At 57.1% G+C, this 23,304-nt stretch overlaps 3 protein-coding genes across 4 annotated transcripts in view; 2 read left to right on the top strand and 1 right to left on the bottom strand.

The window, feature by feature from the left end:
• Nucleotides 1-2,206: 2,206 nt before the first annotated feature.
• PRICKLE4 (prickle planar cell polarity protein 4) lies at nucleotides 2,207-8,020 on the top strand. Its single transcript, XM_075553790.1, has 7 exons — nucleotides 2,207-2,344; nucleotides 3,304-3,435; nucleotides 5,049-5,156; nucleotides 5,680-5,817; nucleotides 6,081-6,284; nucleotides 6,841-7,045; nucleotides 7,138-8,020. The coding sequence occupies exons 2-7, from the start codon at nucleotides 3,316-3,318 to the stop codon at nucleotides 7,716-7,718; spliced, it is 1,356 nt and encodes a 451-aa protein (XP_075409905.1). The 5' UTR covers nucleotides 2,207-2,344; nucleotides 3,304-3,315; the 3' UTR covers nucleotides 7,719-8,020.
• A 132-nt stretch (nucleotides 8,021-8,152) lies between these two features.
• TOMM6 (translocase of outer mitochondrial membrane 6) lies at nucleotides 8,153-9,467 on the top strand. The gene is made up of 3 exons (XM_075555124.1): nucleotides 8,153-8,322; nucleotides 8,831-8,935; nucleotides 9,152-9,467. The coding sequence occupies exons 1-2, from the start codon at nucleotides 8,195-8,197 to the stop codon at nucleotides 8,925-8,927; spliced, it is 225 nt and encodes a 74-aa protein (XP_075411239.1). The 5' UTR covers nucleotides 8,153-8,194; the 3' UTR covers nucleotides 8,928-8,935; nucleotides 9,152-9,467.
• Nucleotides 9,468-9,491: 24 nt separating this feature from the next.
• The window catches only part of USP49 (ubiquitin specific peptidase 49), a 66,708-nt gene continuing 52,895 nt past the window's right edge, over nucleotides 9,492-23,304 (bottom strand). The window contains exons 2-6 of one of the 2 annotated variants that reach the window (XM_075555123.1): nucleotides 21,837-23,232; nucleotides 19,918-20,122; nucleotides 16,973-17,081; nucleotides 16,312-16,517; nucleotides 9,492-15,145 (exon numbers count right to left, since the gene is read on the bottom strand). In XM_075555123.1, the coding sequence (XP_075411238.1) occupies nucleotides 14,955-15,145; nucleotides 16,312-16,517; nucleotides 16,973-17,081; nucleotides 19,918-20,122; nucleotides 21,837-23,204 (2,079 nt within the window). In that variant the 5' untranslated portion in view covers nucleotides 23,205-23,232 and the 3' untranslated portion in view covers nucleotides 9,492-14,954. The remainder of the gene's footprint in view (nucleotides 15,146-16,311; nucleotides 16,518-16,972; nucleotides 17,082-19,917; nucleotides 20,123-21,836; nucleotides 23,233-23,304) is intronic. The other variant, XM_075555122.1, reaches the window with a different exon arrangement.

Raw genomic sequence — 23,304 nt, 5'->3', positions numbered from 1 at the left:
CCTGTTCTAGTCGGACAACATGGGCTCCCAGGGCCGCTTGCACCCAGCAACCTTGGATAACTTCCCCAGGGCAAGCAACTCCCACCCGCTCCGGTCTCCCTTATCCTCTGGGAGGTGGGTGCAAGCTGAGTCAAGTGTGCACGGTCTACAGGCAGGGGCTTGGAGAAAATACTGAGGTTCAAGTCATCAACAGGGAGTAAGGGGTAAAACCAAGGGCATGTCTAAGCTATCGGGGTGTCTCAGTGGAGAGGGGGATGGCATCGGGTGGGGCTGGGTGAAGGGTGGGATTAAAGGGAACGAGGAGGATCGGAGCCCAATGAAGGGGCTCAGGGGCGCGTGAGCAAGGTGCAAGCGTGGGGGCTAGGGAATCGGGGGACCCTCGGGCGGTGGAAGCCCTTGGGGGCGCCCAGGATGGAAGGCTGGGCCTGTGGGTGAACCAGGGGGACTCGCAGCAGTGAGGGGGCTCTGAGGGGTTCTAAGAGATGTGGGTGCAGGGGGGCCGGTGGGAGGGCGGGGCTGCGGCGATTTTCTGGGGCGCGAGAGGACGATTTGGGTTGTAGGGTGGTCTGGGGAAACGTCTAGACTTCGGGAAGGGCTGGGGGAGGTGGGGCCTCGCGTTGCCCCCCCATGCCCGGCCCCGAGGCTCCGCCGCCCGCCGGCCCCGGGCTTCCTACGCTGGGAGTGGACACTGCGGCGCGGCGCGGTCTCGGTGGAGCCGCCTCGTCCCCGCCCCGCCGCGCCCCGACTCACATCGCCCCGCGGCCCGGGCGGCGCCGGGCCCCGCTCCCGGGTCCCGTTGCAGCAGCCGCCGCCCGCCCGGAGCTAAGGCCTCCCCGCCCCGCCCCGCCCCGCAGTCGCGGGGTCGGAGGGCACCCGGCAGCACCAACGAGACGCTGCGGGCTCGCCGACCCGAGCGGGGGCGACAGGCGCGCAGCCTAGAAGGTCCCCTTGGAGGACTTTGCAGTCGGGAACAGGGAGCATGCGCAGGCGCCAGAGGGCGCTCCCGGTTCAAGGCTGAGGCCGCCGGGCGGGAGGGGGCGGGGCCTGGGTAAGGGGGCGGGGCTTGGCGAAAGGGGCGGGGCGGAGACTGAGAGTTTCTCCTGGGAGCGTAAAAGGGATCAATTGCTGTGGCCACGGGGGAGCAAGACAAAGGAGAGGAGAGTGGGCTGGAGAATCAGAGGCGGGAAAGGACAGCGAGGGGAGACCCAGCAAAGCGCCCGGGAGAAGAGGAGGGGCGGGGCCCACTAGCCGGGAACGCCCCCTCCACCCACAAGCCCCACCCCTTCGGAAGGGGCGGGGCTTCGAGACCCGAAGCCGTGTGTGGGGTGGGGGACGCTGGAAAGGCCTAAGCTGGGGCATTTCCATTCAGGGAACGGCCGGCCGTGCACCCAATCTACACGTGGCTCCGCCTCCGCGTCTGCGGGGGGCACGATCGCGGTACCCCATGACCCCAGAGCCCGGGGCGGGAGACCGTGGAGCCTGCACTTTTTCCATCCTGACACCCCACAAATGCTCCCCCCCTTCTGTTTGTATCTGCAAGCCCCTCCCTGACCCGCCCCTCTCTTGCAGCCCGCGGGGGCGGGCCGCGCTACCGGAGCGGGCGGGGCGCTTAGGCTGGGGACTGGTGATGGGCCAGACGGCGAGGTCTATCTGTCCAGGCGGCCCCGGACTCTGGCGCGCGGCGAGGGTGAGACCCCAGGGGAGCCCCCGGGAGCCCCACCCCATCCTTTAAACTTCAAGTTGCCAGACTTGGAACCCCAGTAGACGCGGGAGGCTCGCAGGGTCCTCAGGCCTCGGGTGGGCTCCCGAAAAGTCCAATACAAACTTTGGGCATCTATCGATAGGGGTGGGGGCAGCACACTCCCCAGCTCCTCCCTCCCACGGTGGTGGAGGGCAACCTTCCCGTCTTCCGTCGCTCCTCCTTGACCCGGGTGAATTCAGAAGGGCTAGCGCCTTATGCCAGCTGCACCTGCGTGAGGATTTACAGGCAAGGGGGGTTGTGGGAGGGGTGTGGCGGGCCAGTAAGGGGTGGGGATGGGGTCAAGAGCTAGGTCTGGAATTACCTTGCTCAGTCTGAGGTCGGGAGCGACAAGCAAGAGGACCGCTTTCTGGGCCTTGTTTCTTGGAAACAATTCTGTACAAGCTAGGGGTCATCTGAAAGGGAGGGTGTAAGCCATTTCCTGGGACCCTTCCTCTCGTAGGGCCAGCACCTCTGGATCCCCCAGGGCTCCTGGTTGCTAGTTGCTGGGGAAAGGGCCTCTCCTGTCACAGAGTGTGAAGAGCCCGCCCTGGGCTTCTCCCACAGGAAACCTACCACAGGACAGAGCTGGACAGACGGAAGCAGGTGGGTGTGGAGCCAGGAAGGGAGGCACGGGACATTGAGAGGGCCTACGGGGGATCTCAGGGCTGGAGTGTATGGAAGCCCGGGATTTGGTGGTGGCCCTGGGTTGCGGGAGTCCATCCCAGACTGGGGTCTTCTAATTGCTGCCCTTAGCCAGGGAACCGACCTGCTGGTTTGAACTATAAAACGGGGCTAGGGAAAGGACCTCGGAGGACTACTGTGAGGTGGTAACCTGTCCAACAGAACAGCCCGGCTACTGCGGAAATGTGGCAGGAGAGAGTCCATCTTCTCTCTACCTCCTCATTCGGCTCCCCACCCCTGCTGCAGATGCCGTGGGCGCATCAGGGTTTGCTCAGAGCTGAAGAGATGCACTCCGATTCACCAGGTGAAAGTGCTACAGATGGAAGATGGAAGTGTGCGATTCTCCTGTGCCCCTGAGTTGAGAGACTAGGCAAGCTGAGAGAGGCATGGGGACCATTAGGTGCTACAGCATGAAGAAGCCTACTGAGCTTACTACTGGAGCCCAGGAAAAGGAGGTGTAAGGCAGTCAGGCAGCAGAGACCTTTGCATGGGGAGATGCTCTTCTCAGGAGGCCCAAGACTCCCACTGGCAAGCAGGGCCCAAGAAGACAGCGCTGAGGGAGAGGGCCTGCTGGGTGGCAGATGCCAGACGTGGAATGGTGAGAGTTAGGTGGGAGGAAGGGGCCTGCCAGCATGAAAGGCTCACCAGGAAAGCAAACTGCCCCCACGTGAACTGTGGGCCTCGTTGTACCTCTGCCTGAAGCTTGGGAGACCCCTAAAATTGGAGCTTCAGACTCTGGTGCAGAAAGGCCCGGCCTGGCCACTGACAAGCCAAATCACCTTGCGTGTGTGCTCACAGAGCTGCCGTTTGGCCTTCTGTGAAATGGGGCCATAGGTGCAGGGGGTGGGGAATCATGGGAGGTACTCTTATTGTCATTGCAGAGTTGGCCAGCAATGTCAGTGCCGAACTGGCGCTGGCCCCACACCGGGGGGAAGCCCACCCTCAGGGAGTCAGGCCCACCAGCTGACTCAGACAGTGACTCCGACCACCTGCCACAGGACACCTCTGCTCAGGTAGTACAGGCCCCACCCTTTCCTCTGAGACCTACAGCTTCTTCCTCCCTCCTGCAGCCTCCTCTTTCTCTCAAGCGGGAGGTGGTTTTTGAGTCTGGCCACTCTGCTTCTCAGGGATCCCTGTCCCTGCATCCAGTCCCTCAGGACAGGAGTTTTGCCTCAGGCTCATTCACATAAATACACTCCCCGAAGGGGTCTATCAGGAGCGGAGTGGTTGTGGGTTGGGCTGTGATCCGCAAGGTCAGCAGTTCAAACCAGCTGCTCTGCAGGAGAAAGACAGGGCTTTCTACTCCTGTAGTGAGTCTCAGAAACTCACTGGGGCAGTTCTTCCCTGTCCTGTAGGGTGGCTATGAGTTAGTGTTGACTTGAGGGCAGTTAGTTTGTGGGGAGTCTGTAAGGAGTCCTGGTGCACAGTGAGTTATACGTTGGGTTGCTAACCACAAGGTCAGTAGTTCAAAACCACCAGGCGCTTCGTAGAAGAAAGATGAGGTTTTCTACTCCTATAACAAGTTAGTCTCAGAAACCCACAGAGGCAGTCCCACCCTGTCCTACAGGGCCGCCATGAGTCAGAATAGATTCAATGGCAGTGCGTTTGCTTTGAGGTGTCGGTAACCAGCCCTGGAGGCATAGTGGGTAACAATCTGGCTGCTAAACGCAAGGCCAGCAGTTTGCAACCACCAGCTGCTCCTCAGGAGAAAGATGAGGCCTTCTCTCCTGTAAAGAGTGAGTCTCAGAAACCCACAAGGGGCAGTTCTACCCTGGCCTATAGGGTCCTATGCGTTAGAACCACTTCAACCATTGACAACTCATTAACAATAACCTGAGTCAGAACTGACTCAAAGGCAGTGAGAGGGGGCCTCTAACTGTGGGTTAGACATTGGGCTGCCAACTGCAAGGTCAGCAGTTCAAACCTGCCAGCTCCTGGGAGAACGGAGGCTTTCTGTTTTCCTAAAGACTGAGTCCCAAACCAGACACAGCGGGTTTGCAAAGGGTCAATACCGCCCCCTGGGGGCCACTGGGCAGATCCAGCGGAGCGGCCAATGGAGCTACAGACAGATAACTCGATCCTAGATTATGTGCTATAGTCCATTTTTAACTGGCTGTGGGGTGCAGAATGGTGGCAGTCAGCTAAATCAGTCCGGCAGGGTGGCTCAGTGGACTGGCTTCATGGCAGTGGGGTGCGTTTGGCAGGTTCTGGTGGGCACAGTGGCCACCTTGGGCGGCAGTCCCTGAGGTCTGCAGTTCAGAATAACCAGGTGCTCCGTGGGGGAGACAGCGATTTCGGCTCCTGTGAAGAGTCACGGTCTCGGAAACCCACGGGTGCTTCAACCCTGTCCTATGGGTCTGCATGAGTCAGCATGACTCGGTGGCAGTGGGTATTGTGGAATCGGAGCCAGGGGGGAAGAAGAGGATGGCTTCAAACCTAAGAAAGGAAGTTTTGCCGGGAGGGGGGGGCAGGGTGCTGCTTCCCAACTTCCTCAAACCTCCACTATATTGACGGAGGTCACTGGCAGGCCGGCTTGGGAAAGGGTCTAAACTGGAGGGTGGGTGAGGAGAGGAGGGGAGCAGGGGAAGATGAACTGACCTAGCTCCGCTCCTCACCTTCTCTGCAGGGGCCTGCAGTTCTGAGCTCAGGACACCCTCACCTGGACCCCCTGCCAGCTGTCAGCCAGCCAGCGCTCAGGGCCCTCCTCCAGCAGCTCCCTCCACAGGATGGCGATGTGTGTGCCTCTCTCACCACCTCCCCTTCTCTCTAAACTGTCTCACCAACCTTGGCTCAGAGATAGGAGACAAGGAGCCCAGGGCCTGGCTAACTGGAGGGAATCGCTCAGGTCAGGGGGAACTGCTTCATCTACAGGATGAGTATGACCATCCACACCTGCCCCCCACCCCCCGCCTGTCTTGCACAAACAAGGCAATGTCCACGAACGCCTCCTGAGACCGATAATGCAACATCAGTATTTATTGAGCCCCTACACGTGCCCAGCCAGCAGGCTGACAGTTCCACCGGCGTGGTGGTGGGATAGGAATTAGAGAAAATGCTAGAATGAGAAATGGCAGTGTGCTAGGACTCATTGGGAGCAAGGACCTAAGCAGAAGGTGACAGGACTCAGTGCTATGGGCAACTGGGGTGGGCTTCACTGCTCCCCTTCTCAGTGCCCCCTGCAGCTGTCCCCCATGTCCCTGGGGGCCCCAGTGGTCTTCCATCAAGCCTCTGCCCTGCCTGTGGGGCTGTTTCTGCAGGAGCGCTACTGCCTAGCCCTGGGGGAGGAGGAGCTGGCAGGGCTGAGGCGCTTCTGTGTCCAGCGGAGGCGGGAGGCTCTGGGACAGGGGGTGGCCCGCCCGCTGCCTCCCAAGCTGGAAGGGTGCACCTGTGAGAAGGTATGTGGTCTTGGTGCCCAGTGCCTTCCTTCCACCCACCCTGGGCTTCCTCACCATATGCCAGAGAAGGGGGCTTGGGGGAAAGCCATGGCTCCGGGGTGAGAGCAGCCAAGTTTGAGAATTCTTAATGGAACCCACAGCTGGGCGGGGGGTGGGGGTAAAGGGGGGTGGTGGTGGTGTAGGGAGGTTGGGATTGGGCGACAGGAGCCTATGAGCCGGGTGGGGAGGTGGGCAGGTGACCCAGTTGTGACTCTCCCTGGCAGTGCAGGCAGCAGCTGAGGCCCGGAGAGTACTGTGTGTTCGCGGCCCGGGCCGGGGAGCAGCGCTGCTGGCACCAGCCCTGCTTTGTCTGTCAGGCCTGTGGCCAGGCCCTGATCAACCTCATCTACTTCTACCATGACGGGCGGCTCTACTGCGGCCGTCATCACGCTGAGCTGCTGTGGCCACGCTGCCCAGCTTGCGACCAGGTATTGTCCCAGGGTCCAGGTGGCAGGGGGGCAAGAGGACACCCTCCTGGCATGCAGCCTCTCCCAGAACCTGAGTGGGAGAGGGAGAGTGAAAGATGAGCCCGGGACAGCTGTTTCTATTCTCTGGCTTGAGCTAGACTGGTGGTGGGACCTGCGGCCTTTACCTGGGCCCTCCCTTGCCTCCCTCAGAGTCCCCCACATTCTCTTAGGCTCAAGAGTTCTTGGGAGCAAATTGTCCAGTCTGCCTGGAAATGCTGGCTGCCCAGAGCGGTGCTTGGTCATGCTAGGAGCCCCCTTTAATGCCAGCTGAAGACTGCTCAGAGCCCAGGTGGCCAGAGTCACACCTTGACTGGTGCCACCTGCTAGCTTTGGGGCCGGTGGGGGTGGGGCCTGGCTAAGCCAATCAGCCCTCCCTGTATCCCAGAGTGAGTATGGAGATCAGATGGTAATGTTTACAGAAGAGCTAACTGGGTGTGTAAGGCGTAGCCACTGGATGATTAAATGAGTAAGTGAACGAATGAACGAACAAACGGTCTACCCCGTCTCTCGCTCCCAGCTGATCTTCTCCAGGCGCTGCACGGAGGCAGAGGGGCAGCGCTGGCACAAGAACCACTTCTGTTGCCAGGACTGCGCCGAGCCCCTGGGCGGGGGGCGTTATGCCCTACCGGGGGGCGGCCCCTGCTGCCCCAGCTGCTTCGAGAGCCGCTACTGGGATGCGGGCTCCAGCTCGGCCCAAGCGCTGGAAGGAAGAGCGCCTCTTGGTACGGGAGAAGGTGCCCGGCAGAGGGGAGGGGGCGGTGGCTTAGACTGGCCCAGGAGGGGCTTCTCCCACGCTGACCTGTCCCTCCTGAAGCCCCCGCCCCCCAACGCGCCCGAGTCCCCAGCCTCGCGTCCCGCAGCTCACTGCGCGTCCCTGGCCGGAGCGCTCCGAGGGCTTTCGGAGCCCACCCTGCGCCGCGGTTGGGACTGCGGCGCCGGGCTCGCTCCCGGGCTGGGGCCGCGGGCGCCCTCCGGTGGGCAGAGGCGGGGAGGGCGGGGAGCCCTGGAGCTCTGAGACGCACCCTTCGGCCCCGGTCTACAACAGGGGGCACGGAGCCCGAAGATCGGGCGGAAGGAAGGGGCTGCGCCCTGGCAAGCGCCGGCACCAACCTCCGGGCAGCCCTCGCCGCCGCCGCCAGCTGCAGCGCAGAGACTCCGCGAGGGCGCCCTGGATGCAGGCCCCGGGAGGAGGGGCCAGCCGGGGACGTGGTGGAGACACCCTCTGATCCCAAGGAGGACCTCCCCTGCCCCACCTGCTCCTCCTCCTCGGACTCGGAACCGGACGGCTTTTTCTTGGGCCAGCGTCTTCCGCGGCGGCCCGGAGAGCCCCCCGGAGGCGGTCTCCCTGCTGCTGGGGGCAGCGGTCCCTCCGGGAAGCCATGCGTCCTTTGCTAGCGGTGCAGCCCACATCGACGGGGGTGGAGCGGCCGGCGGGACAGCCAAGCTGCCCCCAGCCCCGATAAGAATCCGAGGCTGAACGCAGCCGGGTGCCCGCCTAGGCGAGGAGGCGAGGCGACGCACTTGTGGGAACTCTCCTCTGACCCCCACACGGCCCAGGACGACGGAGATGGCCCGTACCTCCTCAGCCCCAAAGTGCGCCCCCCTTACTGGCCAGCCCGCCTCCAGCCTCTTCTCCCCGCGCCCTCCCTTCGGCCAATAAAGCCATTCCTCAGCGCCCACGTGTGATTATGGGGGGGGGCGGGGGGCGGGTGGTGGGCCCCGGGCCGCACGCCACCCCGGGCGGAGTTCGCGGGCACCCAGAGCGCGGCCGCAGCACCCCCTACCGGCGGGCGGAAGTGCGGGGCCGGAAGTGCGTAATCCGCCCGCGCCGTGCGTCGCGAGAGCCCGCTGCGGAACGCGAAGGTGCTGCCATGGCTTCCACCGGCGTCGGCGCGAGCGCTGCGGGATCTGCAAACGAGGCGCCCGAGATCCCCGACAACGTGGGCGATTGGCTTCGGGGCGTCTACCGCTTCGCCACCGACAGGAATGATTTCCGGAGGTAACGGGGCGGGGCGTGGGAGGGCGGCGGCGTGTGTGGCGCCCTGGCCGTCAGCTTCCTTCTCGGCCCAGCCTGGCGCCCGTGGCTTCCCGCGGTGGCTCTGGCTGTGCTCTGGTGAGGGCCCTGACGAGGCACGTTTCGGTGCGACAGAAGGGATCTTTCCTGTCGTGGGCCCGCAGCTAGAGACTCACCTTGACAAGGGGGCCAGAAGGCAAAACGTAAACGGCTTTTCCGGCTCTGGACAACGTGGGTGGGCACAGAAACGAAATACTCATGTGGGTCTTGGGCAGACTACCCTGTGACGACCATGGCGCCACCCCGCCCCCGCCAGTTCTGTTTGGTGCCCATAGTGGCGCACACACACCCCAGTTCGACAGCAGCGCATTTGCTTCGGGAAGCTGGTTTTCTTCTCGAGCCGTGTGGAAAGGCTTTTCCTACAGAATGCTTGCAGCTCAAAGACCCGTGGTACAGTGGCCGCAGGGTTAATGGAATACATGCTCTTTTTCAGGAACTTGATCCTCAACTTGGGACTTTTTGCAGCAGGCGTTTGGCTGGCCAGGAACTTGAGCGACATTGATCTAATGGCACCCCAGCCAGGGGTGTAGCCCCCTGGGTAAGCATTCAACCATTGTCCGTGGATCTCAGTGGTCCTGGAGGCCAGGAGAATCAGTCATGGATTTAGGCCACTTTTATTAAGCACAGGGAAGACGTGATGTCAGTTCTTTGATTATTCCTAATTGTGTCTCCAGAGGTTGCTTTGGGTTGGCTTGGCTCTTACCTATTTCCCTCCAGCATTAAGTTAATGCCTCCCCCTGTCATCTCCTTGCAGACACTTGGGACCCTTGTGCTGTACTTGAACCTTCTCCACACAGCCTCCATTTCTGTGCTGCCACAAGATTCGCCTCAAGGGCAACTGAAGTTTGATTTGGATATGCACCCACCCTCCCCTGCCTGGTGTCACTTCCTTTGCCTCCACTCCGAGCTGTGTTCTCCGGTCAGGCAGGAGCTAAAGGGTTGCTCGCCGTTATGTAAACTTGTGTGCATAGCCTCTTCCAAGTGTCTGGAGGGCCGTCTGGACTCGCATTCTGGGGAAAGGCCTAGTGGCATTTCATAAATACTTGAAATAAAGAATGGATACACACACAGCCAGCACCATTTTATTCTTTTAATAAGAAATTTCTGCTTACAAAAACAAGGTGTAAAAAGTCCAGATTTACAAAAATCATAAAAACATGATTCATATATCACACTCAGAAGAGACAGGAACAAGCCCCAAACATGGATTGCAATGGAGGTGGGTGGCTCGCTGCTTTGTAAAATTAAAAGGACAAGGAAACTAAGCACCAGACACTGGCATTAGCATAAGATGCAACATTGAGGAATTCCCGTTTTGAGCAGTCCTGGGGAAGAAGCCGTTTGGTGTTGCATAGCATTTTTGTGCATCAGGTGGGTTGTCCAGGCACCAAGGAGGCAGGGTTTCTGCAGTCCAGTGGGATTTGGGAGCAGGAGGAGGGCAGTGCTGTGCAGTGGAGGCCAGGTGTCTGCCTGGGCAATGGACATGAAAGTGACTTCTGCTGGACAAGGAAAGAGGTGTTTGCTGACCATAAACCTGAGGTTGGTGCACTGTCAATGGCCTCTAGGTTCTTTGGGAATGGAATGTGTAAGGAACTGGCTTGGTTCAACGTGCCAGCGTCTCCGCCCTCCGGTATACATCCGAGTGTGTGCTTGGCTCTATAACATTCCCCGTGGCTTTTTCGAAAAGTAGAACCCCTGTGTTCATGTGCCAAGGCTCCCATGGGAGTGGGAATGTGATTAAAAGAAGTGGATTGGGAAAGGGAGTTGGTATCAACGCACCGCAGCAGCCTGGCAATTGTCTTCGTACAGGTGACGATGGTGTCTTTAGCATTCTGGTCCCTAAAGCTAAATAGTACAGCCCCGTCCTTTTTTGGACCCTGCCAGCTTGAATCTCATGAAGGAAGGTGTTGAAGGATGACCCTCTTAAGTGCGTGCGTGCTGTAAAGCGACGTCATCTTGTTAGTCAAATTCTGATAGGCTAGAGGGCTACGGGCTTATGTGAATTCAGGTGGGTGGCTTAACCTTCTAATCTACAGAGTCTACACTGGACGACAGGTTTCTGCCAACTGTTTCTGCCCTGAAGGAGGAGGATCACTTGCAGGAGAGCAAGTCATGCCCCCCTGCCAGATGGTAACTAAACCCTGGAAGCCACAGAGAGGGTGCCGAGGCCCCCAGACCCGCGCCAGACCAATACTGAGAGTGCCAGCACCTCCAGCTCTGGATCGAGAGGAAATTTACATCCATAAGATCTGCTGTTGGAGCTAATCATCTTGGACTATTCTTTTGGATAGGAAAAACTCCCAAGTTGGAAGCCAGAATCCAGCAAGAGAAGATGATTCATTCAAATTTCACATGAAGATGGCGTGTTTTCGTGTTCAGTAATAATGTCTGCTGCTGGTTAGGTTTTAAACCCAAGGGGTAAAGAGAGTTTCACTTAAGCTGATAGAATTTCAAACTTAAAAAGTGCTGCGAAGTTAGCAAATACAGGTACCAAACCTGCCGCTTTCAAAAAGCTTGATGAATCGCCATTCTGTAAATGAGTGAAAGTGCTGCCATTCACCACCGCCAACGTACAGCATTCTCACCCAGGGAAACCATTTTCACAGCGCCATTTCGTTCTGCCCTGACTAGTTAGCCTGTAGCACTCGGCAGCCGCTGAGGCTGGCTCCGGGGTTTTCAGAAGTCTGCAGAGCATCCAGAGGGGTCGGCTCGCCCCGATGCTGTAGCCACCGGGGATCTGGAACTGTGTGGGGCTGAACCAGTAAGGACACAGGGGTTCAAGCCCAAAAGCAAGCACATGGCTAGTTTAGCCATGGAAGATAGAACGTGAAACTCCCAGCCATTTTCACAAGGCGCTTTCAGCGTGAGTGCTGAATTTAAGACCCTGAACCACCAGGGAGCTGCTGCATCCTTCCCCGATGCAAAAACTCCATGGACAGGGGAGGTGGTGCCCGAGAGGGGAAAACCTCATCTCATTAGGCAGGTTGGAGGCTGAGGGACCCGATTCTCAAGTGTGCTTCTAGTGGTGAGCTTTTCAACAGCCTTTGGTGAGGTCTCTGGAGTAAGGAAAGAGAAGCCTGCCAGGTGAGAAGCAGGCCTGCAGGTGAGAAGGTTCCTCCCCTCTTCCCTTCAGGGAGCAACCGTGTCTGCAGGCTCCCTTCAGTCTGCTACACAGTGAACTGGTTTGCCTTTCAGTCATAAGGTTCACACAAGGGATTGTTTTTACACTGCTTGAAATTTTGTGCGAAAGTGAATGGAAGTACCTATTGGAGAGGGGTTGGTTTTTGTTGGACATTGACTATAATAAGGTACCTGGCTTTAGATCCAAACTAAAAGGCCCTTTTTGAACATTTGTGCTCTCCCTCGGTGCCACACCATCTCCCCCAGAATCCTAACAGGGCGGAGGTGTGCCTGGGCAGGGTGGCTCTCCCAGCCTGACTTAAAAAGGCCCAAGCGGATGCCTGGAACATAAGCAGGGTGTGGTATGAAAGGGCAGGTGCGTTGGCTGCTTGAGAAGCAGTCATCAGAACTTCACAAATACAGAGATTTGGACATTACAGTGAGTTTCAGAGCTTGCTGGTAGGAGAATTTGCACTCACACGGCAGAGAGATGAGATGCTTTTTGAAAGCAGTGCTAGCCAATGCCTTTGAGCACGACACAGACCTATCTGCCACTTGACGTGACAGGACCCTTTCCCTTAATCTTTTCAGTTCCATGCAAACCATAATTGGGTACAAGGCACCAAATTGTCAGAATTGTAAAAAAAATTAGTTCACAAAGCATTATCGGTAAGACAGACAAAACCTCACTTCCTTCCCCGCCAGCCTCCCTCACTCCCCATTCCTGCCCCCATCCTGCCCAATTCTCAGTCGATGTTGGCCTCGGGGGCCACCCCCAACTGGGCAGTTCTTCCCTGGCACTCGGGACAGAGGGCAAGCACAGCCAGAGCAGGGAGTCCATACAATCATTGATGCGAGCAGCCTGGCTGTGAGAAACAAAAAATAAGCTCTGCTATTGAGTCCATAGGACACATTAACATTTCTACAGTTCCCAGTTTTATTCATGATGTTTTCAGAGACGTGGAAATCCTTGCAGTGTGGGACTGGCTGCCCTCAGCTGGGAGGGGCTGGGCCAAAGCTGGCAAGAGCTCTGCCCACCACGATACGCATTTCCATTCCCAGGGCGTTCCTTCTCAATGTTTCTTAAACAGTATGGATGCTCCTCTCAAAAGGAGCCCCCAGGACAAGAGCCACCCATATTGAGGTAAATGTGGATTTCTGAGGCCCCGGTGGAATAAACAATGGCAGCCAGTGACAACGGGCAGCGGGGAGAAGCGGGCCCCTTGGGCCCCGTGCGGAGAGACTGGACCTAACCGGGCAGCATCAGGCCAACCTCCACCTGGATCTGATTTTCTCTTTAGAATGTTTCGAACTAACGTGAAGATGCAACTGAGAAACTCATCTACCTCCAAGATGTCAATAGGTGCGAGGCAAAGGACAGCCGCGGGCTGGGCAAAGAGGACTGCTTCAGGAACCTCGTGCGCTGCCCCGCCTCGGGGCCTGGCTGCTCAGGGCCCACAGCAGTGTGGGCTGGAGTGGAGACTCCACTACTGGTTTCTATGGCAACTTTTGGAACGCCTTTAGTAACTAGCTACATGGGTACTTAGCTCAGTTAAGCACTTGTTTGACACAGTCCTTAATCTGCTTAATAATCCTTATAACATTTGGTATAAAACTATTTTTAAAAATTAAATTTGAAGATCTTTTTATTTTCCATTAAATGTTTATTAATAACTCCCCCCTGGATCAGCCTGAGGGAGGAAGTAGATGCTCTATTAGTTCTCCAGACTGTAAGTCCTTTTTTTCTAAGAATAATAAATATAGAATTCGATGAAAGATGAGGCACGGTTTATATCTCCCTTAGCTTTTACGTTAGCAGTCGTGTCTGCCACCGCAGAAGGTCACTGCCCACCACAGTCACTCCCCCTGTGGCACTAGATTGGGCAGCTTGGCTACAAAGCCTCTGGTGGCATGGGCACTGTGACACTTTAAAACAGTGTCCAGGCCAGAGTAAGCCTGGGCAAAGCTTGTGCACAGAGGCCTGCAGGAGACAATCTAAACCAAACAGCATAAAAAATGCCATACGCTATCGCTTCCAAACAAAAGCTAAATATCACAGAGACCTCACAGTGCTGGATAAAGCAAGTTTAATTTAAAACATAGTCGCTGCCCTTCCTCTATCAGGTTGAGCCTGATGTCTGCTCTCCTCTGGCTCTGCCGGGGTGGCCGGTCCTACAGGAGAGTTTATCTCAAAAGAGGTTGAGAGCCACGGCCACTCTGCTCCGGGGAGGGGCCCTTCAGCTTCACTAAAGACCGCCAGTCTTCATCCTTGTGGCCCTGCTTCCCCACCTCCCTTCCAGTGCCAGCTGAACTTCTGCCTGAGCCCACGTGTGCTCAGGACACTCAGAGGAGGACAACTGGGGGCCCAGCAACAGCCCCCACCCCTGCTCTCGTCCGCCCGCCACCTATGCAAAGGGTCGTGAAGATGCCTGGTGGGAGAGGGCTTCCAGAGTAGCAGCTTCATCCCGCGTACAAGCAGCGCCGACTGAAAACCAGGTGGCCTTTAGGAGCACTGGAGCGGGGGCGCCGCGCTCTTGCTTTGCCCTAGGTTTTGATCTGAATGGGTGGGTGGTGGGGAAATCGGTTTTGGAGAAAAGTGGTCCCGGCTGTCAGCAGTAAACTTTGGGCACGCAGGGGTGGCTTAAAGCTACCCCTGGACAAACAAAAGCTCCCAAGTCTGGTGTTGAGCATAGTTAGAACTAACTCCAGATGTAGCAAAGTCACTGCAGGCCCCCCAGCCGGACTGCCAGCTGACCAGTGCCCACCCTCCCTGACTCGATGTAAACCACACCGGGCCCTTGGCCTAGCCTGCACCAAGTACCAGGACTGCCCTTTGCCCAGCCTGCACCAGATGACACGGAACGGCCCTTCCGCCGAAGGAAGGGCCTTCCAAGCAGTTAGAGGTACGGAATGACGAGGTGGCAGGCGCAGCCAGGCAAGGTCTGACCCTCAAGACCCTCCTCCCACCTTGCATGGGGAGCACTCCACGCATCTCCCTCTTCTTACCCACGAGGGAAGGAAGCATCTGTGTTTTCCACCCTGGCGGGTGACTTCCTTAGACTTCACGGCCCCCTAGTGGCCCAGTGCTACACAACGCACGCTGCAGACCAGGGCCGCCCCTACTGAGCAGCCAGAAGGCCCCTGGGAGCAGGCCAGCCACACCACTGAGGGAAAACCAGCTTCTGGACGCCCCCTTCCTCTACCCAGGCCCCTCGATATTCTGGATCTTCATAGAAGTTACTCCTTTTGATTTGTTTTATGGAAGAGGGAATCTCCAAATCCATTCAAAAGGAGGTGACTAGGGGTTTTCTGAGAGGTCGTGTGCAGGGACCCCACCTGGTGCTCTGTCCCCGCAGTCCGCCTCGCTTCCTCCGGGAGAGAAGCTGTGTGAGCACCAGTAGTTTACCAGCCAGCCAGTGCGGGGCCCTGGCTCCTGCTCAGGGGAATGTCCGTGGCAGGCCCTCCCCACTGTCGCCGGGCTGCACCTGAGCTTGCAGGCGGGTTGCCGAGACCCTTGGGTCGCCCTGCACGGCCCTCTGCGTGTAGAAGAGGATGTAAGCCTGGGTGTTGCACACCTCCTCGACCCCGCACACGTTCAGCTTGGAGTCGTTGCAGTGCACCCAGAAACCTAGGGGCCAAAGAGAGAGACACGTGACGACCCAAGGGGCAGAGGAGTTCTGAAGACGGGCAGCCCTCGGGGTCTGGGCCCGGGGTGAGGCAGGTGAAAGGAACCAGCAGGAGCCCAGGTGGCGTCTCCACCGGACTCACACCCCCTTCCCGCTCACCCCACACCCACGCTGCTTACAGTCATTCTACTCAGGCTCCCTCACTGCCCGTGGGGGCCTTCTACAAAGAGCCTGGAGAGTAAGCTGGGCAACGATGGGCAGAGGGAACCAGACACAGAGGAGGGAGGGTGGGAATTTAAAGGGAACAGGAAATGACTTGTTCACAGGCTCCAGCTGCCCTGCGGACTGAGGGCATACAGGTGTGTACAGTACAGAGCATGCACCTACAGCCCACCTGCCTCAGGGCCAAAGCTGGGGCACCCTCCTCTGGAAGCTGCTTGGGTGGGGTAGGGGGGTGTCCTTGTCACGCCACACCTCCCATGGTGCCCAGGGCATAGCAAATGCTCAGTCACTGACCTCAGCTATGGGAGTAGGCCAGTAAGATTTCTACAATAGCTCCATAAGGTTAAATAAACTTTAACCTGGTGATACTGCAGGCTAGACGCTGGGCTGCTAACCACAAGTTCTACAGTTCAAATCCACCAGCCATTCCATAGAAGAAAAATTAGGCTGTCTACTTCAATAAAGATTTGGAGCCCTGGTGACACAGTAGGGGTAGGCATTGGACAGCTAACCTCAAGGTTGGCCATTCAAAACCACCAGCCGCCCCACAGGAGAAAGAAGAGGCTGGCTGCTCCCATAAAGTTATTGTCTTGGAAACCCAAAGGGGCAGGTCTCCTGTCCTACAGGGTTACTATGAGTTGAAAGTGACTCCATGGCAGTGAGGTTTTTGTTCTTTTGGGGGGTGGGGGTGGGGGTGTTGTTTCCAAGAACGGAGAGTAGCATTAACAACCCAGAGAGACTGAGCAAGTGCCACGTGCGAGGCTCTTGACAGCTCAGGTGCTTAGAATGTGATCTCTCGGGATCTGTATCTAAGTCTTCCCCCGGGGTGCAATGTCTGTCATTTCCCCCGTGGATGACAGTGGGGCTGAAATAAAAGCAGGCAGTGGGATGTGGACAAACCAACCCTTTGCTGGGTCCCCCGCCCCACAGAGTCGAGCGCACGCACCTCCCTCTGTGTTGTAGCAATAGGCTGTGTAGTGTCCTGAGCCAAACCCTTTCCCGTGATGCATGACCACTGCGGAGAGATCATAGGCAAAGGCCTCCTTGTCAAGAGAGGAGAGCATGTCCCTGCAGCAGTAAGGTTCCATGGTTAATACCTGGTCAAAGACGACATGGACCCCAATCTTCTCTCGGTGATTACGGCCAGACCACCTAGGACAGGGATATAACGTGATCACAGGGAGAGGTAGGCGGCACAGGCAGCTGAGAAAATAGAACCTTCCTGCTTTGGCGTTCCCCAGAGTCCACCCGTGACTCTTCCACAATACACGGAAGCTAAACCAGCAAGTTAGGTGGCACTTGGCTTATCGTGCACTGCCTGCTCTGTTCATGGCTCCTCGTAGCCTTTGAGCCCCAGTCAGGCTAGCAAACCTCCCTGCACAGAATGCCCGTGCAGGCTGGCCAGTTGGGAAGAGTTGTGGGCACAGCTGCCCAGTTATGCTGGCTCCCCCCGCCCACTGGCAGAGGCACATACTCCCCATGGAAAGGCAGCACAGTGTCTCGGGAACAGGCTTCTCCCAATACCAAAGAAGAGACGTGTCCTCGCTGAAACCTTGGAAGCTGCCGTTCCCTCAGCTCAGCCTCGTGGACTCCCCACACATGCTCACCTGAATCTTTTAAGGTGCAGCCGGAGGACCTGAGGTAGTCTGTAGATCATTAACTGCTTTCTAGCTTCACTCAGAACCAGGGGTTTGGGATTGGATTTTCGTCGTTTGCCTAGATGGTTTGAGAGAGTATAAGATATAGATGGTCAGGCGACTCCTTTGCTCGCTGTGGGAGAGACAACCCTGCCACGCCATCAGCTTGCTCCTCACCACCCCGCTCAGTCTGGGGCAGCGCGGCACCCATCGGCAGGAGTGACTCGCAGAGTGACCGAGCAGGGCTGGCTAGTGCAGTGACAAGAATGACGGTGTGGCGCACTCATCACAGCTGCCCGGGAGTGCTGTGTGTGTGTGTGTGTGTGTGTGTGTGTCCTTCTCACTGTCTGAGAATGCTGGGAGCCACGCCCAGAGCAGTGAAGTAGGACGAGGAGGGAGCCCGGGTCCCTGGTGGCCATGCCGCCACTATGCCAGGCTCTGCGTGGCCTTCCAGCTTCTTTTATATACCAGAAAAATAACACCGTATCTCACCATAAGTTACTGTTATTGGGGGTGGGGGGCAAGCAACTAGGTCTCATCTCCATACCCACTTTCTAATCTTGGCCATCACCCGCTTCCAGCCCTGGCCCAGGTTCCCAGTGATGCGCTCCTGAGAGCAAGGCTTTGGTTGTGAGACACCACATCTAATGGAAGGCATGGGTGTCGTGCAAGTAGGAGTAGAGGGTTTCGATCTTTATAGATGGGCTTGTAACTTAGATTGTGATAACACCATAATGTAACTTAATGAGCTTTTTAATTTCCCATCATATATTTGTATGCTACTGGGCAAGTTACTTAAACCTCTGAACTGCAGTTTCTTCACCAATAAGATGTGCGTAACACATATAGATCAGGCCTAAGAAGATACTAGGTCTCAAGATGAACAGAAAACAAAGTATTTAAATAGTCCCACTCCCTCCACCAACCCTTCCCCCACCAGCCCCATATGACCTGTTTGTGGCACATTATTTACAAAAGAAACTGCTAGTTCTACCTACATGTATGTTAAAACTGAAAGAAAAAAAAAGTTTCCTGGCTAAAAGCCGGACGTGCAGAGCAAGGCAGTCAGCTCACTGAAGGAGGGCCAGTGCTTGTGCTCCAATCCCGTGTCTAACATCCCGTGGCAGCAAGGGAGCTCTCCTGCTCCCCTCCCTGACTGGGGGGCCGGAGACACACAGCGGGCTCTGAGTGCCAAGATCAAGGTCCCCGGCTGAGGGGCTTGGTGCTGATTCCAAGTCGTAGGTGTTGCGCTCATGAAAAGCAGCAGATCACAGCCAGAGGGCGTATCACAGCCACGTTTCTGTGACAATAGGAAGAGGAGCTTGCTGCCCACAGAAGACGCAGCAGAACGGGGACGCCTTTTCCAGGGCTGGCGACACGAGGTGCAGGGGGGCAGGGACAGGCAGAGCATGTCAGAGGGCCCTGGCCTTCTCTGACACTTCTATTCACTAGCAGATTTTTGAAAATGATTGCAGCGCTGCGCGAGGAGCCCCGGCAGTGCCTGCCACCCCCAGCAGAGGGAGCATGTGAGCTGCAGTGAAGACTACCGGATCTGGCTTTGTTTTCTTAAAGGAAATCCACAAAGAAAAAAGAACTTGATTCAATGGAGATTGATCAGCTCGGTCGCCATTGGATGAAGCCGGCTGCACTGAGAGCAGAAAGGTTCTGAAACTTCACACACAATAAATCAATGGCTCACGGGCTTTCCCGCCCCGTAGTTGCCAGTGCCTAGAGAAATCCTGAAAAACCAGCACATCTGCCCACCAGGGGCACAATCTTTTTTTTTTTTTTTAAGCAATAAATAAATGTATTTCTTGCCTAATCTGTTCTAGCTGAGGTTGCTGGGGTTAAAGCTCTGAGTGCCCCTTTGCCTCCTCTAAATGAAAAGCTTCCGGAGCCACCATTTTAAAACCAGACTCTGCACTAACCCGAACGTTGCATCCACCGCCTGCCCTTGCCAGGACAGCCCTGGTCTACTGTTACCCAAGGACAGCATTTCACGTTTTGTTCTGAAGCCGCCACATGGTATCCAAGCATGCATGACATTTGCTTTGTGTCCTGATTCTTCAAAGAGCAGAGCTGGCGCCCACAATTTACTACTTTGAAAAAGCACTCAAAGGACATTAGAGTGATACCATGTTGCTGTTGTCTCCCAACTATCCAGACGATGGTTTGTAGTTCAAACCATCCGAAGGATGCAACCTACTTTCTAGTCCCTGCACCAGCCATTATATTTTGTACTTTGTAGCCTATAAAGAGCAATCACAAGCTTCCAGGTGTTTGCCCTGCAGTGGCTGCCCATGCTGGCCCTGCAGGGGCACTCCACGTGGCCAGACGGACCTAAGATGGCCACACTGCTTTATGGAAAGTGTTTGCTTTAAAATGAAAGCCCCAGCAGGAAATGCTGCCTTGGGGCTCTCTCATATGACCTTGAACGAGCTTAAGTTGCCACTGAGCCTTGTATTTCAGACTTGCTTTCTTGGTCTCACTATAAAACCAGTTTTGAGCCTCCCATTGGACAGACTTTAACATCCATCAATTCAGCACAAAAGCATTCTGCTACCATAGGCTTCAAATGGATGGCGATGCCACCAGAATTTAGATTAAATCGGGACTGTCAGACCCCGTCTTTCCTCATTTCCGCAGGCCCCTGCAGCCCCAGAACGCTGGAGAGTGAGGCCCTCGGAGTCCCATTCAGGAACCACGTTGTCTAAGACCTCCCCAGTACTTCACGACACATGCCAATCAGGAGGGGTCCAAGGTCCACCCCCTAGGAGTCTTTGTTTGCTTAAATACATAACACCTCCTATTTCTGCTTGTCTTCAGTAGCAGGAGTGAAAAAGACCCTCGTTATTTTGCATACAGGGGCAAAGGCATATTCCAGCAGCACCCCACCCGCCCTCCATGACACTCACTGTTACACTGGTCACAAGCGTAGATTCTCCCCTCCAGGGCCTCTGTCTCTGTGAACTTGGCCAGCATCTCAGTGAGCAGGCACTCTGTCTGATTCAAAGGGACAAGCCCCTTGTCTACGCAGTGGTAGCGTTCCGGGAATTCCAGGGACAGATCCCAGAAGGGCTCGATGGTATTGGATTTGTAGTCGCATGCTATGCATGTGACCTAGAATGAAAAGATGTATTTACAGGTGAGGCAGCTCCCATGCTTCCCACCCATGTTTGCTCCACTTATTCAAGACACATAACCCGAGCAAAACTAGACGTATTGATTAAAAAGGAAATTAACTGCAACATTAAAGTAATAACTCTAACTTTAATGAAAAGAGTAAGACCACACTGCCTCTGGCATGCCTTCTCCACTGTCTGCTGTTGGCGGGAGTTGGGAAGCCACAGCTCACAGAGATGCATTCACAGAGATGAATAACTTCCTATTTCTCCCCTCCCACAGCAGGCTCCACCATTCTCAGCTGCAGCGAGCTAGACTGTAGGTGAGGGTGGAAGTCTTGCAGAGATGGCTGAGGGAGTATTTGCAGGTGAAGGTCTGCTCTCTGCCCCCTTCCCGCCCCACCTCCACCCCTCCACACTCCTGTCCTGACCTCGTGCAGCCCACCTGAACTGGCTTTTTGCCCTTCCTTCTTGCAGCTCCTCTACCCTGCCCCGCCCAAGGCTATAGAGGCCCCAAGCGGTGTGCAGTGAAAGCTTCTCCCAGCAGTGCCCAGTCTGCACAGCCTGGATATCTTTATCCGTTTTTAGTGCAACATGTGTATCATCTTTGTAATCTTTTCACATCTGTGGGAACCCCGCCCAGTGGCACTGTCAGATGCTAACCACAAGATCAGCCTGCAAGCCCCCATCAAGAGTTACAGCCTGGGGGCCCTGGGGAGGGCCTCTGGTTGGAATGGACTTGACAGCAGCAGTGGAGTGGGTTGTTTGTTTGGGGCTTGCCCACTATAACTTTCCCAGATGCACCTTTACAGATGGAGAGCGAGCTGAAGTGACGTCCTCACTTCCCATGCTATATCCCACACCTGGAAGGAAATCCCTCTTCCCATGCCAACCCTTTAAAACCCAGACACAAAACCTCAGTATAGGATGGAGGCTCTGACCAAGCCGCCGTAGTCTGCTATGAAAGTTCTCTGCAGTCTTACAGGTCCTTCTCTATGATCCCTGCTTAGTCCCTGCATGGCCAAAGATCTAGGAAAGGCGGGGGCATGGGCACCAGGAAGGAGGTTTGCTTGCTCAAGCCCTGGCATCCTTCCCGCCATCTCCCTTCCTTGAGTGTACAAAATGTCTGGGAAGCCCTTGGACGGAAGGAGTAAAGGCAACCCCATCACACTACCCCGCAGCGGGGCCACAGTCACACTCCAAACTCTGCTCAAAGGCTGACAAGCCAACCAGAGGCAGGTGGTTGTAACCTTTTTAAAGGGTAAAGGCACCCACTGAAAACAATGTAACCTGACAACTGAAACCTGACAATCTGGACGGAAAGCCAGGGAGCAAGGTCACCACAATGCCATTGCCCGGTCGGTGCACAGTGCAACGAGGAGGCCCACGGCCACCTTCAGCTATGCAAACGGCACACCTATCAGCTGTCCCAGTTATTCTGAGGCCTCCTGGCCATGCGGTGGTGAATCGCTTGGTTGCTGACCGAAAGGCCAGCAGTTCCAACCCACTAGCCCCTCTGCCAAAGTAGTGGGTGCCTGCTCCAGTAAAGATGCCAGCCTGGGAAACATTCTGGGGCAGCTCTACTCTGTCCTGCGGGGTGGCCGGGAGTCCAGGTGGCCTCAGCCAGGGGATGGGTATTTCTGGTTCACCCCAACCTCTCGCGCCCCTGCCCCAGCCCCAGGTGTGTTGGAGAGCCAGGGACCCCCACCTACCTGACTCAGTAGCTGCCCGTGGAATATGGTGTTCACCACCTTTAAGACCTGCTTGGTGAGCTTCCTCTGGGAGAAGGGGTTGAGGATGCGGTGCGCGGTGCCCTCGGCCTCCAGCTCCTGCTGCACCTTGTGCAGCAGCTCACAGAGGAACTCCTGGGCGTCCTGCTGGTCGTAGCCCCTGAAGGCGGGGATCAGGCTCCACACGGAGTGAAGCATGGCGAAGGGCGACACCAGGGCCCACTTCCCAGACCACATGACTCGGAAGAGGGTGTGCAGCTCTCGACAGAGGGACATGTGCTTTGAGCTCGGCTCCTTGTTCTGGATGAGTTCTAGGCTCCTGCTGATGGAGGCCCCTCCATTCAAGTAGAGGGCCTCCCGGTCCCAGGCCTCAGCCCTGGGGCTCCTGGCCTGCACCTCTGGGGCCGAGCTGCTCGCTGGCCTGCCCGAGAGCGGAGCCTTCCCGTTGGTCGCTTTGGGGAACAGTCGCTGGGTTTTGGAAGGGTCCAAGTTCAGAAAGCATTCTCGGAACTTCCGCAGGTGGCTGAGGACCTGGAGGATGGAGTTCATGTAGCAGGTGTTGCCCAGGTTGCGCAGGCCCGTGACGCCGGGCGCCACGGCGCGCTTGCGGTGCGGCTTGAGTTTGGCCCCGGGCGTTTTCCTTGAGGTAGGGAGGGTGGCGGCGCGCCCCTCGGCAGGGGCCTGCGCCCGGGCCGCGTCCCGGGGCGCGTGCAGCAGCAGCCGTGCGCTCTTGCGCGGAGGGGCGCTGGCCAGCTCCTCCAGCAGCCGCCGCTTGACCTCGCGCCGCCGCTGCCGCGCCGCCTCCTTCTTGCGCTCCAGCAACGCCTCCTGCCGCCGCTGCTCCAGCTGCGCCCGGCCGCGCGAGCTCTTCTCAAACCACAGCCGCAGCGTCTTGGCCAGCAGGCGTTGGCGCCGGTACCACAGCGCCGTCAGCATCTGCGGCTGTCCCTGAGGAGTGCGCTGCAGCTGGGCCAGGTCCTCTGCCGACGCCATGGAGCGCAGCGTGCGGCCCCGCCTCACCAGCGGGCCTTGCTTCTGGCCGCGCACCGCCAGGAGGGCGCTTCTCAGCAGCTTCAGGTCCCCCTCCGGGTTATCGTTGAGCACGTAGTCCTGGCACAGGTAGCAGAACACGTAGAGGTCCCGGACTTCCATGGCGAGCGGGTGCCCCGTCTCTTCGAAGTGTTTCAGAGCGTGGTCCTCCATGTAGCGGCCGCAGGCCACGTGGGAGCACTTCAGGCACGCCCACACCGACTCAGTGGTGGAGCAGTGCAGGCAGCACCACTTCTGGGGATTCAGGATGGAGTGGTCCTGGGCCAGCCGCAACCGCCCTACATGTCTGCATCTATCCATGTCTCAGAGGCGGCTCCGCTGCTTCAACCTGGCAGGACAGGGCCACAGACAAGAACAGAGACAGCTGTCAGCACGCAGTCCGTCAATGCCACCGGCCTTC

This window comes from Tenrec ecaudatus, chromosome 7, assembly GCF_050624435.1.
Source record: "Tenrec ecaudatus isolate mTenEca1 chromosome 7, mTenEca1.hap1, whole genome shotgun sequence".
NCBI classification, from domain to species: Eukaryota; Metazoa; Chordata; class Mammalia; order Afrosoricida; family Tenrecidae; genus Tenrec; species Tenrec ecaudatus.
This window is presented reverse-complemented; position numbering and strand designations above follow the sequence as displayed.

Excerpts from the sequence above, each read along its gene's own strand:
- PRICKLE4 (XM_075553790.1), top strand. The coding sequence starts at position 3,316 with ATGTCAGTGCCGAACTGGCGCTGGCCCCACACCGGGGGGAAGCCCACC. Across the intron at positions 3,436-5,048 it reads CACAGGACACCTCTGCTCAG|GGGCCTGCAGTTCTGAGCTC; the intron begins GTAGTACAGGCC and ends CCTTCTCTGCAG. Across the intron at positions 6,285-6,840 it reads GCTGCCCAGCTTGCGACCAG|CTGATCTTCTCCAGGCGCTG; the intron begins GTATTGTCCCAG and ends TCTCGCTCCCAG.
- TOMM6 (XM_075555124.1), top strand. The coding sequence starts at position 8,195 with ATGGCTTCCACCGGCGTCGGCGCGAGCGCTGCGGGATCTGCAAACGAG. Across the intron at positions 8,323-8,830 it reads GACAGGAATGATTTCCGGAG|GAACTTGATCCTCAACTTGG; the intron begins GTAACGGGGCGG and ends GCTCTTTTTCAG.